The sequence below is a fragment of the Saccopteryx leptura genome, chromosome 6, assembly GCF_036850995.1.
Source record: "Saccopteryx leptura isolate mSacLep1 chromosome 6, mSacLep1_pri_phased_curated, whole genome shotgun sequence".
NCBI classification, from domain to species: Eukaryota; Metazoa; Chordata; class Mammalia; order Chiroptera; family Emballonuridae; genus Saccopteryx; species Saccopteryx leptura.
Genome location: NC_089508.1, coordinates 30,210,835 through 30,228,538, shown reverse-complemented (window position 1 = coordinate 30,228,538; position 17,704 = coordinate 30,210,835). Strand labels below are relative to the sequence as shown.

Here is a 17,704-nt window from a genome sequence, read left to right as displayed (position 1 = left end):
GTGCATTTTGGGGAAGGGAAAAAAAAAGCTTTAATGTACCCTTAGATGTATGTTTTTTTAATGCAAGGTTGAAAGACTTGTAATCAAATAACGTCGTAGCAATAACTGAGAGTTCGAGATTGGGAATCATGGGGATCATTTTGTGATGCTCAGGGATGGGTCCCCGAGTGTTTGCTGTTTGTGTGCGGTGTTCAAGGCACTCTTCTGAGCGTTCCCTGGAACCTGGAGATTCCTAGGAATAATGTGATCATACTCTTTGAGTTTCCTTTTCCGTTCAGGAGACAAATACAAAGATAATTAATAGTATAAGTCACAATACATCAAATACTAAATAAATAGTAAAGGGGAAGGAAAGATCAACTATATTTTTCTGTCATTTAAATTGAAAATGTTGATAAGTGATGCTCTTGATAGCTAACAAAGACCTAAATTTCTACTTTTGTTTTGCTGTGTTTAAAATAGGTACTATCTTTTCTCATACTGGTAGTTTTGATATAGAATTATACTGTAAAAAAGATGAATTCTTGTCATTTAGCTTCAGGTAAAGGACAACCCTCCAGGAACAGTTTCCCTAACAATTTCTGCAAAAATGACAGGATTTTGTTGTTGAAGGATTTTGGGAACAGGATTTCAAGGGACATAAACATTTTATGACTAGCTTTTGACGTTCAAAAGTTGACATTTATAATCATATAGATTTTGGCTAATTTACTTTGTTTCCTTATTCTGGAGTTTTCATGCATCAACAGATATTTTGAAAACATTTTTGTATATTTGGATATATGTATTCTCATATGTTCACATTAAAATACACCTGACTGGCTTGACCTGTGGTGGCGCAGTGGATAAAGCATTGACCTGGAACACTGAGGTCGCCGGTTCCAAACCCTGGACTTGCCTGGTCAAGGCACATATGGGAGTTGATGCTTCCTGCTCCTCCCTCTCCCTTCTCTCTCTCTCTCTCTCTCTCACACACACACACACTCTCTCTCTCTCACACTCTCTTCTCTAAAAATTAAAAAAAAAAAAAAAACTTTGACAAATGTGCTTTAAAAAAAAAATACACCTGACTGGCCCTGGCTGGATAGCTCAATTGGTTAAAGCATCGTCCCCCAAATGCAGAGGTTGCTGGTTCAGTTCCTGGTCAGGGCACATAGAAGAGTGGCTTGAAGTTTCTGTCTCTCTCTCTCCCCTTTCCCCCTTTGCGGAAATCAATAAATAAAAATAAAAATAAGTAAAATACATATAACTGCCATATAAAACCTTTTATTATGACTTTAAGTGAAAAAAATTGATAGCAAAATTTGTTGAGTACATATTCTGTAAAATCCTTCTGTCTTTTGAATCTGAAGGGGTAGCACTTGAACTACTTTAATATTTTTTCCCCAGAGTTCTTTTCCCTTGTGAAATTTGGTCATTTTGGTAAGGTTTGTGGATAAGTTAGATAGTATCTGAGGAAGAATAATAGACAATATATATGTATAGAAAATATAAACATAATTGATTATATTAGTTTTCAAGATCATCTCTTTATGTCTAATGTACAAAAATTCTACTCCAAAGAAGGTATTAAATGAATACTTTGTAGTTATGGCTTAAAAAGTGCCAGTAAGCATTGACAAGTCCACATTTTGCAGACTTGTTTTTTTCCTATGTTGCATGCAGTCCTGCGCTCTACTTAGAGTGTATACTTTTCAGTGGTTGTAAAAGAATCCTGGAAGTGAATGTTCCAGGTAGCGGTGGCCAGTAGAACTTTCTGTCATGGTGGGATATTCTGTAATCTACACTGTCCAGTACAGTAGATACTACTAGCTTCTACAGACTCTGGTAGCTTTTAGCTATGGTAGCCACTAGTCTATTTAAGTGACTGTTAAGCACTTGAAATATGGTTAGTAGGACTGAGGAAATAAAATTTTAGTTACTTTAAATTATCATACGTGCTACTAAATCAGACAGTACAGTTCCAGAGTGTATTGTGTTGCCATAACCATAGGCTAAACAATATATGCAGTGTTTTCTACTTAGCATTAATTCATGGTAATTTCAAATTATAGCTCTTCAGTCTGCAGCAGATAAGTTTATTTTATAGGTGTCACGGAAAACCATTACGTTGAATTAAAAGGATTAGGGAGACGTTGATAATCATGAAAATAATAAAGTAACTCAAGGAGGCCATCCCAAGTAGCATTCTTCTTTATTTTTCCTAAAAGGTCTCATGATTGTAGTAACAAAATGCAGTATTTCATTGAACATATGGTAGAAGATGACATGTAATAATTACTGTATATTCAAAATGTTTTCATGAGTTTCATCAGTTCAAATTTGAGTATGTACTAAGAATGTTAAAATTCAGTGTTTTAAAATAAATAATATAAAAATATAAAAAGTTAAGAATATATAGGTTCTTAATTTTAGAAATTTTTAGATAACAATTTTTATAATTTTAATAAATAATAAATTTATCAACAAAATACTAAGTATTTAAAAAATTTTATAAAATTTATAAAAGACTGTGATAAAGATCCCTTGAGAAATTACTGGTTTCCAAATTATTTTTATGATTTTCTAAAATGATGGGTTCTTGTTAATGACACCATGATATGTATTGGAAAGGCACTAACATAATTACTGTTAACTAACACCTTGTGTATAAGGCCTGTGGCTTTATTTCAGAGATATATAGGCTTTTCATAGAAAACCCCTTTATATTATATGTGGTACTTCTCCCAGTGTCCCGGTGCCATTAATCTCCTTGGTTGAGTTGGTGTTTGTTATTCAGGTTCTCTTGCACTAGTTTGTGATTTTCATTTGATTCAAAATTGTCATCTTGGTTGAATTTTATAAACATTCTTTGGTTTTCAAGTGCATAGAACTTTTGTTTTACTGTGAATTTGAGGTGTCAGAATATTTGAAAGAACAACTCTAGAGTTAATATTAAAAGTTGTAAATAAAAGTGCATTATTGACTGAAAAACAGGATTTATTTATTGGGGACCAGCGACAACCCACATATATTTTATGTACTTGTGATTCTTCTTTGCTACTTTCTCTTTCCTTATACTAGAACTCTTTTGGCTTGAGTTAGAAAAAAGTCACAGATTGATTAATTTGCATGTACTTTAAATGTTTACTGCGCTCATCACTACAAATCAGATTTCTAAGGATTTAAGCTGGCAGTATAATCTGTATTTCACAGAATTTGTTGGATCTTAGTTTACATTGAAAATGTTTTTTTTAAAATCAGTTTTTCTGTATTGACTTCATTCTAGCTGTTGTTTTCTCTTTTCTTCCCTGTAATGTCTCCCCAATCCGTGTTTTTTCCTAGCCTTCAAGATGGGCAGCAAGGCCAGCAGTCCACAGCCCAGGTCAAAGTCCAGTCCCGCCCCCCTTCCCAGGCTGCAGTGCTCAGTGCTAGTGCCTCCTTGCTGGTGAGAAATGGGAGTGTCCACTTAGAAGCATCACATGACAATGCATCTGCTGTAGGCGGCAGCAGTTTGCACGATGAACTTGGTACGCAGGCCTTATGTAATCTTGGTGGTACAAAACTTAAATGCAGCAGATAATGGGTAACGGTGGTTGCAGTTCTTTCTTGACATAGTTTCGTTTTAGAACTATACATAGGGCACTTTTTTATAGGATTTGCCGTGTGTAAGGAACATTGACTTTTACTTTTCCCTTTTCTGTTTCTCTCAGTTACTCTATATTTTCTTTTGAGCATGTCTGTTGTTAAAAGGCAGATAAAAGTGTTAATAAATGTTCATGCTTTAGTGTCTGCTTTCAATGCTTTGGGCAGTTCCCTTATTCCTTGTCATTTATACCATGTGGGGAAATGTTGGTTTAAAATACCATTATTTTGATTAAACCTTGATTTCTTTGAAATCTCTGAATGTGCTCAGGAAAGGCAAAATTACTTTCTCATGGTCTATTACTATAGAATCTTCGTTTTAGGTATTCTGTATTTCACTTCCTTGTTCTTCACCTGAAGGAGGATTTACTGTCATTCTAAAGGCAATACTCTGAGGACATTATGGCTCAATACCAATATCAAATAACTTTATAAAGTTTTTCTTTTTGTGTTAATACGTCTATAAATGTTATTGAATAGTTATTAAAAAGTCTCAGACAGGTGGTATAGTTTAAAACCTTAATAATGCATATCCACTCAAATACCAGTTTTCTGCCTTAATGACACTATTTTATACAAGTTTGGTTCTTATTTCTCTGTACACTTGTGCTTTCTTGTGCTCAGAATGCAGATTAATAACAATTTAAGTAAATATAATGAAGAAAATCTTGTTATTAAAAAGTGATAATTTGCCTGACCAGGCGGTGGTGCAGTGGATAGAGCATTGGACTGGGATGTGGAAGGACCCAGGTTCGAGATCCCAAGCTCGCCAGTTTGAGCGCGGGCTCATCTGGCTTGAGCAAAAAAAAGCTCACCAGCTTGGACCCAAGGTCGCTGGCTCGAGCAAGAGGTTACTCGGTCTGCTGAAGGCCTGCGGTTAAGGCACATATGAGAAAGCAATCAATGAACAACTGATGTGTCACAACGAAAAACTGATGATTGATGCTTCTCCATCTGTCTCCGTTCCTATCTGTCTGTCCCTATCTATCTCTCTCTGTAAAAAAAAAAAAAAAAATGATCATTTGAAAGGATTGTTTGTTTATTGTGATTTTGTTATCCATATAAAGATGATTTTGTTTATCCATACAAAGTTGATACTTTGAGTAGAAGGATATGTGGTATAAGGTGCCCAAATTAGGTATAATAAAATTTCAAATGCTATTTATTTTTTCTCTTCTCATTTTGTAAAATAATCCTTGGTTACAGAGAGATATTAGTAAATATTAGATATGCATATTGATGAAAATTGTCTTTAGCAAATCTTTTAGAAACTTGAAAATAGTCATCTTAAGGTATTTATAACACTATAATGAGAGGCAACAAAACATTTTAATTTTAGAATGCTTTTGTTTTTGAGTTTTGTAATTTGAAGAAGCAAGAAGTCCCTAAGGAGGCTATTTCAGAGAGTAAGATAGACTTTATTTTAGTTATTTGCTTTGACTTAAAGCAGTGGATACTTTTTAGTTGTAGATATATTCAGTTAATTATATCTTTTTATTGATACTTCTCTTGGGTTAACCCAAAGCTCCTGTGAACAGAGGACTTGTCAGTTTGTGCTTACAAAATGACCATTGCCCATCGGATTTATGGTAATAGATGAGCTAAAGTAGAAAGGCTTAGTTTTTTGATCCTTTTGGATTTTTAGACTTTTGTCAAATCAAGTATGAAATGAAACAGTAAATGATTTTTCTCTGTAAAACTTAAATTTCTCAAAAAACTTGCTTAAGTAAGTTAATTGTAATGGGACATGCAGGTTATTGAAAGTATGTACATATGAACTATCTTGACAGTTCTGAAGATCGAGAGGCTCTTCTGATTGGAGGTGACTTGAGCATCTATTAGTGAATATTCTGGATATATTAATGAAATTTGCAGCTTTTATATTAGCTGCCTTCTGTCAGCTAGTTTTTGGCCTGTGGTAGCTGAATTGAATACATGGGAATAATTAACACAAAACAAGCAGCCTGGACAGGTTATACCTGTTCCATAGCACATAAATAAAGTTTGCCAAAAAAGATTCTGAAAATGAGCTGCAGCTGAGTTGAAAGGAATTGGTAGAGAGACTGATTTTTATAATATGTCTACTAGAATATATTTGTTCAGTTAATAGTAGTGAGATAATTTTGTGTGAATGAATTGGGGTATTAATATAATCATTTATGTTAAAGTTAGCCACAATATTCCCTACAAGAATAGGGTATTTACCAAGATTGCTTCCTTCCAAATTTAGCTTCTTAAATTGAAAATTTTTAAACATACAGTATTTATGTTTAAAAATGTATACATAGGCTGACCAGTGGTGGTACAGTGGGTAGAGCATCAACCTGAGATGCTGAGATCCCAGGTTCAAAACCCCATGCCAGCATGAGCGCGGGCTCATCAGGCTTGAGCGCAGGCTCGCCAGTTTGAGTGTGAGGTCACCGACTTAAGCACAGGATCATCAACATGATCCCTGGGTCTCTGGCTTGAGCCCAAGGTTGCTGGCTGGAGCAAGGGGTCACTGGCTTAGCTTGAGCTCCCCAGTCAAGGTACATCCGAGAAGCAATCAATGAACGACTAAAGTTGATACAACTATGAGTTGTTACTTCTCATCTTTCTCCCTGCCTCTCCCTTCCTGTCTCTCTTTTGCAATAAAAAAATTATACCGACATTAATACATTTATATAAAATACCCATACACATATACACACTCAAACTTACATAATTACACTCTTACACATGTGTATATTTGAGTGCATATAAATGTTTGTATAAGTGCACATATGTGTAATAGTTGTGTATTTACTTATAAACTGAAGAACAGCCTTTTTGGATTAAAAGAAACTTGCAGTTAGGCATTATTTAATTAAAAGTGTAGGTAGTTTTCCTTAACTTTTTTCTATATATTTACTCTGTGGTGTCATAGTGTATAACCACATTCGTTTCCTATATGGAGAATCCTTATTTTTCTGTTGCATTTTGACTAACATTTCAAGATTACCATGTAAAACTGAATTGTAAGTGTGTAATCTATACACTGGTTGGAAAAATTGGGGTGGGTTTTTTTCCTATTGATAGATTTTATTTCCATGCAAACTTATTTTTTAAAAGATTCAAATGATTGAAGTGATGGATAAGTTTTAAAGTTAACATCTTTGAAAAGGAAATTATTGTCAAAGAATTTCTCAAAATTTTCAGTGTTGCTCTTTATACATCTTAAAGGTTAATTTCCTTCTCATTGGTCTTTTATTGGACTTGTTTATTTGCTGTTGATTTTCTACTATATTCTAAAGTAAGTTGCAGTTTTACTGAATCAAAACAAGCTGTGCTTAGAGCCCAGATAAGTCACACAAGAGACTCTGAATTCAGGTAGCCTTAAAATTCTATTCTTTTTCTGTAACTTTAGCAATCACTTCTCAGTTGTTATGTGAATCCTAATTCCTGTTTTGAATTAAGACTAATAAATTGATGTAATGATGAAACCTGCTATTATACTTGATAGTTAAATGTTCTAGATAAGATTAGATAAAACAGGAAAAGTTATGTATGTTTTTTTCTGTGTACGATATTAGTGGTGGTCGTTGCTTTGAAAAAATATATACAAAATTATTTTCATGTAAAAATACTGTAATGCTAAAGATAAGAAAACAGGATGAGTCTATCAAAACATAAATATAAAATAATAAGTAATGTTCTTGAGGTTTAAAAAGTGATGAATGAATTAGTTTTTCTAAGGTTTCATTACTGTACATGGATTGAGAAAGAAGGTATTCTTTGAGATAATCTGCTTTACTACAGAATTTATTAACTTGAAAATGTAGTCAGCTCTAGAACAAGACTTAAAGGAAATCGGGCAGCACCCTATTGCCCTTTTTATTAAGCAGAAGTAGCATTTGGATGCTATAAAACTTTCACTTTTAAAAGCAGAAACTCAACCCTGAGGTCACCAGCTTGAGTGCGGGCTCATCTGGTTTGAGCAGAAGCTCACCAGCTTGGACCCAAGGTCGCTGGCTCGAGCAAGGGGTTACTCAGTCTGCTGAAGGCCCATGGTCAAGGCACATATGAGAAAGCAATCAATGAACAACTAAGGTGTCGCAACGAAAAACTAATGATTGATGCTTCTCATCTCTCTCTGTTCCTGTCTGTCCCTATCTATCCCTCTCTCTGACTCTCTCTCTGTCTCTGTTAAAAAACAAACAAAAAAAGCAGAAACTCAGATGCTCTATACTTTTAGTGATTTTTTCTAGTTATCCTGTTGTTTAAAAAAGATGATATATGTCATGTACTTACTCTGTGGCATTTTGACTACTTCATAACACTTTTCCTTTTCTACATGTGGAGTTAAGAGGGCTGTAGGGACCTTGGAGTCTCTACTTCAAAGCCCTGTGTTATAGTAGATCATTTTTATTCATCTATAAAAATGTTACATTCTTGCTCTGGCTGGTTGGCTCTGCAGTAGAGCATCGGCCAGGCATGTGGAAGTCCTGGGTTCATTTCTGATGACACACAGGAGAAGCGACCATCTTCTCTATCCTTCCCCCTTTCTTGCTCTCTCTCTCTCTCTCTCTCTCTCTCTCACACACACACACACTCTCTCTCTCTCTCTCTCTCTCTCTCTCTTTCTCCCCCCCTCTTTCTAGCTCCCTCTCTCTTCCTCTCTCTCTCTCTTTCTTCCCTTCCCACAGCCATGCCACAGTTTGAGCAAGTTGGCCCCGGGTACTGAGGATGGCTCCATTGCCTCGGCTCAGGTTCTAAAATGGCTCGTTGCTGAGCAACTGAACATCGACCCCAGACGGGCAGATCATTGTCCCATAGGGTGCTTGCCAGGTGGATCCTGGTTGGTCAGGACACATGTGGGCACCGGTCACTGCCTCCCTGCCTCTCACTTAATAACAAAAATAAATCTACATTTTTTTTGCAGCAACCTTGATTTTATTCTTTATTATTTTTTAATACAAAAATGACTAAATTTTTTGTTTTTTTGGGGGGGGTAGGGCAACATAAAGTATATATAAATGAAAGTAAAATGTTTCTATTGAAATAGCAAAAATGTTTTATCACATCTAAAATGAAAAAAGTGTTAAGGGGGTTGGTGGATATTCTTATACTTTCTTTTGATAAATTTTAAACTTGCTTTTCCCATTCTTACAACAGAAATACAAATTAAGAAAATGAAGTCACTTGTAATCTCTTCACTTAGAAATGTTCACTTTTAACGTAGAATTTTTTTCTTCCTTTATAATGCTCACATGCATATTTTTCTAAAACAGAATTGAGATCATGCTGTGTGACTTTTGTTCTAGTGTATGAATTTTTGTATCCTGATTTATCAAGTGGGGTAATAATGATAACTACATAGGTTTATGGTGAAGATTATATCCCTAAAATATGAAAGCAATAAGAAAGTGCTTGGTAATAGTCAGTTATATAAATAATTATTGCTCTTATTGTCATTAACATTATTATTTATCATAATTTACTTAGCTAGTAACTTACTCCATTGTTAGTATTCAGTGATCCCTGATACTTCCTATTGTGATGATAAACGCTCTGCTGAGCACCTTTTACATAAACTTTTCTGTACAGCAGTGAAAAAAAATTTTTTTAGGCTAAATATGTTGAAATGGAATCATCAGTCCGGGGGAATAAACATTTGGGCTTTGATATATATACTTTTCTTTTTTTTTTAAAGAGAGACAGAGACAGACAGGAAGGGAGAGAGATAAGCATCAACTCATAGTTGTGACACTTTAGTTGTTCATTGATTGCTTTGTCATATGTGCCTTGATGGGGGGGGGCAGTGACGTTGGGCCCAAGCCAGTGACCTTTGGGCTCAAGCCAATGACGGTAGGGTCATGTCTAAGATCCCATGGTCCAACTGGCTACCTCAGGGTTTTGAACTTGGGTCCTCAGTCTCCCAGGTCAAGGCTCTATCCACTGCGCCACCATTTGGTCAGGCTGATATATACTCTTAATTGCTTTATGGAAAGCTTGTACCAGTTTATACTTTGGCAAGGTTTGAGAATGTCTGTTTTATCCCCACAAACACAATAAATTAAAAATAAATGTAGCCCTAGCTGGTTGGCTCAGCGGTAGAGCGTCGGCCTGGCGTGCAGGGGACCCGGGTTCGATTCCCGGCCAGGGCACATAGGAGAAGCACCCATTTGCTTCTCCTCCCCCTCCCCTCCTTCCTCTCTGTCTCTCTCTTTCCCTCCCGCAGCCAAGGCTCCATTGGAGCAAAGATGGCCCGGGCGCTGGAGATGGCTCCTTGGCCTCTGCCCCAGGCGCTAGAGTGGCTCTGGTAGCGGCAGAGCGACGCCCCGGAGGGGCAGAGCATCGCCCCCTGGTGGGCAGAGCGTCGCCCCTGGTGGGTGTGCCGGGTGGATCCCAGTTGGGCGCATGTGGGAGTCTGACTGTCTCTCCCCGTTACCAGCTTCAGAAAAATACAAAAATAAATAAATAAATAAATAAATAAATAAATAAATAAATAAATGTAGATAAAGTCTATTCTAACTCTTATCCCGTAGATAGATAAATAAATAAATAAATAAATGTAGATAAAGTCTATTCCAACTCTTATCCCGTAGATATTCCTCAACATGAAGATAAAGTTAGTGACCTAGAAAAGTTGAGAGTTTAAAGAAATATAAGTAGCTTGCAATTATGGACTAACAGCTTAGTCTTGCTCATAATTTTTAAAATTGCAAATTAAAAATAGGATTGGGATTTTTTTTTTTTATCTGTTGAATGTTCATTGTTGGGAAGGGACTAGAGAAATAGACAACTAAAAGAGTGAATGTTTTTGGAAGATAGTTTAAAACTACAGACCAAATTTTGATCCACACATTTTTTTTTTGATCCACAAATTTTATAAACATGCAAAGGTATATACATATATATGGTCTACTGGAAAGTTCTATCCGTTTCTATCACAAGTTTCAACACGTAAGCACATGTTTATTTGGCGCATGTGTGCCTCTCTATTTTTATCACTTAATGTATACATACTGACGTAGCAGGTTAACTAAAACAAAGTTGATTCACATTAGTCTTATGTGGGAAGCCATAGTGTACCCATGGCTACTGATAGAGTTCATTTACGCCACTGTAATTTTTACAAATTTCAACAAGGAGGAAATGCTACAGAAGCATGTCTGTCGCATCCACCATATTCCCCGGACTTAGCACCCTCCGACTATCACTTGTTTTTGTCCTTACAAAATTTTTTGAAGGGCAAAAAATTCAAAAATGGAGAAGATAACAAACAAGCACTGGTTCAATTTTTCGCATCAAAAGATAAAACATTTTTCAAAAATGGGATATACAAATTGCCCTCACGCTGGCAAGAAATCATTAATAATGGCAATTACATTATTTAATAAAGTTGATGGTAAGAAAAATTTGTATTTTGTTTTATTCCAAAAATGGACAGAACTTTCCGGTAGACCATATATATATATATATATATATATATATATATATATATATATATATGGATATTTATTGTTTTTAGTTTTGAAAATATTAACCTAAATGTCTATTACTAGAGAACCCTGAAAGAAATGATAGTACATCAACATAGTGTAATATTCAGGACTTGATACGTCTGTATTATTGATATGAAAATGTAAGCTACTGCCTGACCAAGCAGTGTTGCTGTGGATAGAGCATTGGACTGGGACACCAAGGACCCAGGTTCAAAATGCTGAGGTTGCCACCTTGAGCGCAGGCTCATCGGCTGGAGTGCGGTCTCACTAGTTTGAGAACAGGGACTTGAGTGTGGGATCATAGACATGACCCCATGGTCTCTGACTTGAACCCAAAGGTTGCTGACTTGAAGCCCAAGGTCGCTGGCTTGAACAAGGAGTCACTTGCTCAGCTGTAGCCCCCTGGTCAAGGCACATATGAGAAATCAATCAATGAACAAGTAAGGAGCTGCACCAAAGAATTGATATTTCTCATCTCTCTTCCTTGTCCGTCTATTCCTATCTGTTCTCTCTGTCTCTCTCTCAAAAAAAAAGTAAGCTACTTAGTAAGCAAAAAAAAAAGTAGGTTTTAGAAAGTGTGTGTGTGCGGAATGATCCCTTTTGTCTTGGGACAAAACATGTATTGAAATTGTTCAGAAGAACATGAAAACTGTTCTTTACAGGGGCTATCTCTGGGAAATGTGGAGCTCTCTTCATTTTATGTATTACTTTTGAATCTTCTAATGCATAGTATTTTAAAAATGAAACACAAAACAAGCATCACTCACTCTCCAAAATCTTGATTGTTATCTTGTGGAAATTTTACTGACTACATGCTATCTTACACTCATTTACTCTGATTTTTACCTGACCAATCTTTTTCTTTGTTTTTAAATTCGTTTTCTGGACATATTATTTAGATATGATAAAATACATCCATTTTATTTGTTTATTTATTTATTTAGTGAGAGGAGGGGGGATAGTGAGACAAACACTCACATGTGCCCCAACTGGGATCCACCCAGCAACCCTCATCTGGGGCCGATGCTTGAATCAACCGAGCTATTTTTAGCACCTGAGGCTGGCACTGGGACCAACCAAGCTATCCTCAGTGCCCAGGGCCAATGCTTGAATGAATGGAGCCACTGGCTATGGGAGGGAAGAGGGAAAGACAGGGGAGGTTGTGGGGGAGAGAAGCAGATGGTTGCTTCTTTTGTGTGTCCTGACTGGGAATCAAACCCGAGACATTCATATACTGGGTTGACGTTCTGTCCACTGAGCCAACCAAAGTGCATCCATTTAACACGTACAATTTGATGAGTTTTAACAGATGTGCATATATGTGAAACACCACAATGAAGATACTGAACATTTCTATCATTTTAAAAACATTCTTTGTGTCCCCATTGCTGTTCATTGCTCCTCCACCTCTGGCCTCAGGTAGCCACTCTGAACTTTATGTCATTATGGTTTTCCCTTTCAAAGAACTTCATGTAATGGCAATTACACAATTTGTAGCCTTTGTATTTAGTTTCAGCTTCAGATGATGCTTTCAAGATTCATTATGATGTTGTGTTTGTAGTTCCTTGTTGTTACTGAGTATTCTGTGAGCCTGCTGCACATTCTGTATCTGTTCATCTGTTAATGGATGTTTGTGTTGTTTCCAGTTTTTGGCTATTGTAAATAAAACTTCTAAACTCTTTACAAAAGTGGTTTTACATACCTAGCAGTAATGTGTTCAAATTCCAGTTGTTACTGTTCTTTCTATTATTTGTTATTGTCAGTCTTTTAAATTTTAGCCCTAGTGGATGTATAATGGTATCTCATTGTGATTTAACTTGACATTTCTTTTATGACTAAAAATGATGAGCATCTTTTGATGTGCTTATTAAGACTCCATATCTATCGTCTTTGTGAAGTGTGTCCAAATGTTTTACTTTAAAATTGGGTTGTCTTATTACTGAGGTGTAAGAGTTCTTTTAACATTTTAGATACAGATAATATGTCAGATACAAATGATAAATATTTGCTCCCATTCTGTGGCTTGCCTTTTAGTTTACTTAATTAATTGTGATGTCATCAATATTACTATTATGGATTATTTTGCCAAGGTAATAAAAAATATGAGCAGATTAAATCGAAGTAGAATATGAACTTGTATATTGACTTTTGGAAGGATCACCTATTCTTGGGGTTAGACAGTGGGTGTGAAGTTAATAGGGAAGTAAGGCATGACCTGTTAAATCAGAACTCGAGAACAATGGTCACATCAGTAAATATATCTAAGTAAATCTCTTTTACTGTTGCCAAGCAGTAGATTTATCTGTCTTGACACCTTACCAGTTCTCAAAAACTCTCTTCTAAAGCAACATCTTCGTTCTAGTACGTGCCCTTTTCTTCTTCTTCTCCTGTTTTAAAAACCTAGCCACAGTGTTGTGCACTCCAGGAAGAGAAGGACTGGTTCTCAATATTGAAACGTTTTTTTTTTAATATTGAAACTTTCATTAAAAATAGCATAGTGATTTGATTTTCATTGTAGCACTAGAGTTAAAGTGGTTTTAGAAGCCTAAGACTTCTAACCTCGTACAGAGGTTGGCAGACTACAGCCTTAGGCCAAAATCTAGCTTGATGCTTGTCTTTGTTAGTGAAGTAAATACGTATTTATGTTATGCATTTGCTGTCCTTGCTCTCGTACTGTGATGTCAGACTTCAGTTGTTCCAGCAGAGACCCTATGGCCCACAAAGCCTAAGATTTATCTGGCCTTTTACATAAAGTTTCCTGCCTTCTCATCTAGGGAGAAACAAGTCCATTAACCTGTAAGCAGCAATAAAAGGAATCATTTCTATATGGGTGAAAACTCATAATAACGGGGGTGCTAGTCATGAAGTTGGAACTAATCTTAAAGGCCTTCTCTCAAAAGTGTAATAATATATTCAATACTTATTATCAGAAATAAACACTTTTTGTAGAATACTCAGATTAGTAATATAGATAGATGTGTGTGGCCCTTTAACAGCCTTCTTAAAAAACACTATAAAGTTGCCTCCTTTGTACCTCTTTGCTCTTAAAACCCTATCAGCCATAGGAGTAATGCGAGAGAAGGGGAAGGCAGATGAGAAGTGTGCAGGATTAGGTTTGCAGATCACAGACTGAACAGCACAGGCCTCTGCTGTTGGTACTGGGTGATTAGAGAAGCCCTACAGCTGATTTGTCCTGTGAGTACCCACCTCCCTCCAAAGTACATAGGTGGAACAGTGACATCAAGAACCAAATAGTTGGCTTTCTTAGGCGAGCACTAGTTACAGACTTCATGTGTTTAACTGTGTGTCATGTGGCGGGGGTTTTTATTGATAGGACAAGTGAAAGAATCCCATTCCTTTCTCCCGTCTTCCGTCTGTTTGCCAGTGTGTATTTGCATTGGTCTGCTGGACCATTTGTGTCCTCGGGCACGTGCTTCAATTGTCCTCCTTCCTTAAGTCAGGATTCAGTTTTACTCATCTTCCTGTTGATCATTTATAAATTGACCTATGGTAGAAATTCTCCTACCTCAGAGAAATGGTTTTGCATAATTAAATTTAATTTTTATAGACAATAGTAGTTACTGAATATTCAAAATTTAAAAATACCAGATACCTTATTTTTTTTTCTTTAGCTTTGGAGATGCTATATTATAGTCAATATCATAAGTAAGTTTGTAATTCTAGCCCCCATCTTGTTTATTTTGCCAGAAATAAACTTTTTTCTTTTTTAAATTGTGACAGAGCCATTCTGTTAGATATAATTAATTATGACAGGAGAGTTGAATTATGATGAGATGACTTAGTTTATAATCATAATTCATGTGGAGAGGAAATAATTGCATTGATTTTCTATTTTCTTCCCAACTTATGGTCATTAGAAATATTTAAATTGAAGTATTTTTCTTCATACAGAATAATGTTAAGATTGGGCTATTAATAAAGGCACATTTTACTTTGGATCCTAATGTTAACTATGATCATAGGTTTAATCTCAAATGGGATATATGTAAAATTGTTATGCATGCTAAGATGATTTGGACAAATTTAAGATAGTCTTTATCTTTATTAACTAAAGCAATATATACTGATTTCTGTTCTGGTTATTTTTGAAGATGCCTTTAATTATCAAATAATACATTAAAATGTTACTCATTTTTCACTGAAGCCTTATGCTAAATATTTTTAGTGTAATTTTTTTTCTTTGAGTTGCTTATCTTTTGATAAAATTTGTTACTTCTGAAGTGCTGTTACTTGCTCAGCCCAAAGATAGAAGTGGATGGAATCTGCTCTTTCAGTGGAGTAAGCTTGGAATATACCATGAAGCCTTGATAGGATGTTACTTTGTTCTGCCATGTGCCATGTATGTTTTTAAGAACCTGAACACGTTCTTAAAGCTAGTAGGTAGACCAAAACTTCTTAGGAAGAAATAAAAAGTACTGCTGAAGTTGTGCACATTTGTTAAAATTATAGCTGCTCTTACACATGTTTTATGCTTCTGTTTAAATTTTTTTTGTTTAAGTTTTATTACTTGTTTAGTCATTGGTTTGTATAGAAGTATTCAGAGTTACAGATTTATGTAGTAATAAAACTGCTCAATTTTCCAGCTTTTTGTCTAAAATAGTGTTGTAGGGGACATGCTTTATTTTTGTTTGTATTTATTTAAAATGCATCTATTTCTGGGTAAAAGTTTCATATTAGACATCTCTACATAAAAGACATAGTTGTATAGTGACTTAATGTTCTTTTACTTTTCCACTTGTACAAAGAGTATTAATCTTTAGTTGATTTCAGTTGCATGTAAATATTTATTTACTATTCTAAGAACAGGACTTATATTACTAAAAATCCCATGGAATGCTTAATTACTCAGAATATGCTTTAATAATCTAAATACTGTTGAATATAGAGTTATTTCTAAAATGCACACCAATTATGTGATATAAACATACGCACGTATCCATTCTTCCTGGATTTCACACACCGTAGCCTAGCCCTCTAGCTATTTAACTTGGGTGTATAATTCTTCTGCATTTATACAATCAGTGATTTTATTAAGGTATTTTTTCTGAAAATGTAAGTTAATTATAGTAGCATAACCAATCTGATTACCCACAGTGAGTGAGGAAAGAGCATAACAATTGCAATTTAAAAATAATTTCTAAATCTCAGTCAAGCCAGTACTTTTGATTTTTGTTCTCCACTAACAATTTCTGCAATTCACCCTAACACTTCAAAAAAAAATGTCAGTAATAGATGTAAGAAGTAGCCAAGTTGACAGCTTATATAATTTCATTTTTGTTTATGAATCTGGTTTCTTTTAGAGGGGCTAAGAGTGTATGACTCATGCCTGACAGCAGTGTTAGGTAATCCACATGCTGAGTAATTCTCCCTTGAAAAACAGCAGATGAACTGAGCATTTCTCAGACATTGTTTTTCTTATTTATTGCAGGAATATGTTATTCTGACAAAAAAATTGCTACTACAAAAAACACTATAATAAAATAAAACATTTGTGTATTCCTTCTGATCCATAGAAAGTTCTCAAATTATGCTATTAAATAAAGTACTTTTTTTCCAATTCTAGTACTTTTAAAGTAATTGGTGAAATGTTCTGTAAATCCTTATATTATTAGTGTATTATGAGCACCTTTTATTGTCACTTTTCAAGGATTTCACTGAAATAAAAATCCTTATAGTATACTATTTTTATTATAGTCATAGAAGAGAAATCTCTTAGCCCTGCCACGAGGTGAAATTGCCTTTTAAGATTCTTCCTATCCATAACCTCAGTAATTCCAGCTAGGTAAACCAAACCCCCATAAAAGGAAAAGCAGCCTGGACTAGATGCATGCGGTTTTAGGGATGTGCACGTCTCTCATTGCTTACTAGAAGTTTATATCAGTTATTTATCCTCCCTAACCTAACTGATATGACTACCCTAGTTTGTCAAGGGAAAGAATGAATTTCAGACAGTGTCTAGCTTTTTAAAATTTCATTATCAGAAATAATTTTATCTTATAAAGTTCATTTTAAGAGTCTTTTAAACCTGTATTTGTTTGCAACCACCATCATTCCTAAATCTTCCATCAGTTTAGTAGCGATACTCAGCTACAGCAAATGGTATTCCTAAATTTTTTTAGAGTTCTTGTGCAATCTACAAATAATAATGTTCATTAAATACATTTACTTAATTACCAACATTATTATACTTTATCTTTATATCCATTTTGACAGTCTTCATTTTTTCTAAACAAACAAAAGTTGATCACAAATATTTGTCATCTGGCAGTGTGAGCTGTCTTAAAACTTAAGCAGCTTTCCAAATGCTCATTCACTGCTTGCAAGTAGTGGTCAGGTGACTTTTACACAGCACTAAATTCATTCATAATACTACTTAAGAATGTTCTAGGAGGGGAGAAGAGGAGACTGGTATTGCAAAGATGACTTCAGTACCTTACTTTTAATACCTGATTATGTATGTTGACATTCTGCCCACTGTTTATTTTAGCATTACTTTTCAATCTACATGCTGAATTATGTGCCAGTCATTTCTTTTAAAATATTTTGGGAAGAGATTATAGTACATTTTCTTAAATTGTAATAAGTTAAAAAAA

The 17,704-nt window shown here is 35.2% G+C and overlaps 1 protein-coding gene across 6 annotated transcripts in view; it reads left to right on the top strand.

Moving 5' to 3' along the window:
- PCNX1 (pecanex 1) overlaps positions 1 to 17,704 on the top strand; it is a 167,372-nt gene that overhangs the window by 78,462 nt on the left and 71,206 nt on the right. For 4 of the 6 annotated variants that reach the window (XM_066342389.1, XM_066342392.1, XM_066342390.1 and 1 more), the window contains exon 8: positions 3,325 to 3,509. The exons of the other annotated variants lie outside the window; for them this stretch is intronic. In XM_066342389.1, the coding sequence (XP_066198486.1) occupies positions 3,325 to 3,509 (185 nt within the window). The remainder of the gene's footprint in view (positions 1 to 3,324; positions 3,510 to 17,704) is intronic. 6 annotated transcript variants of the gene reach the window in all.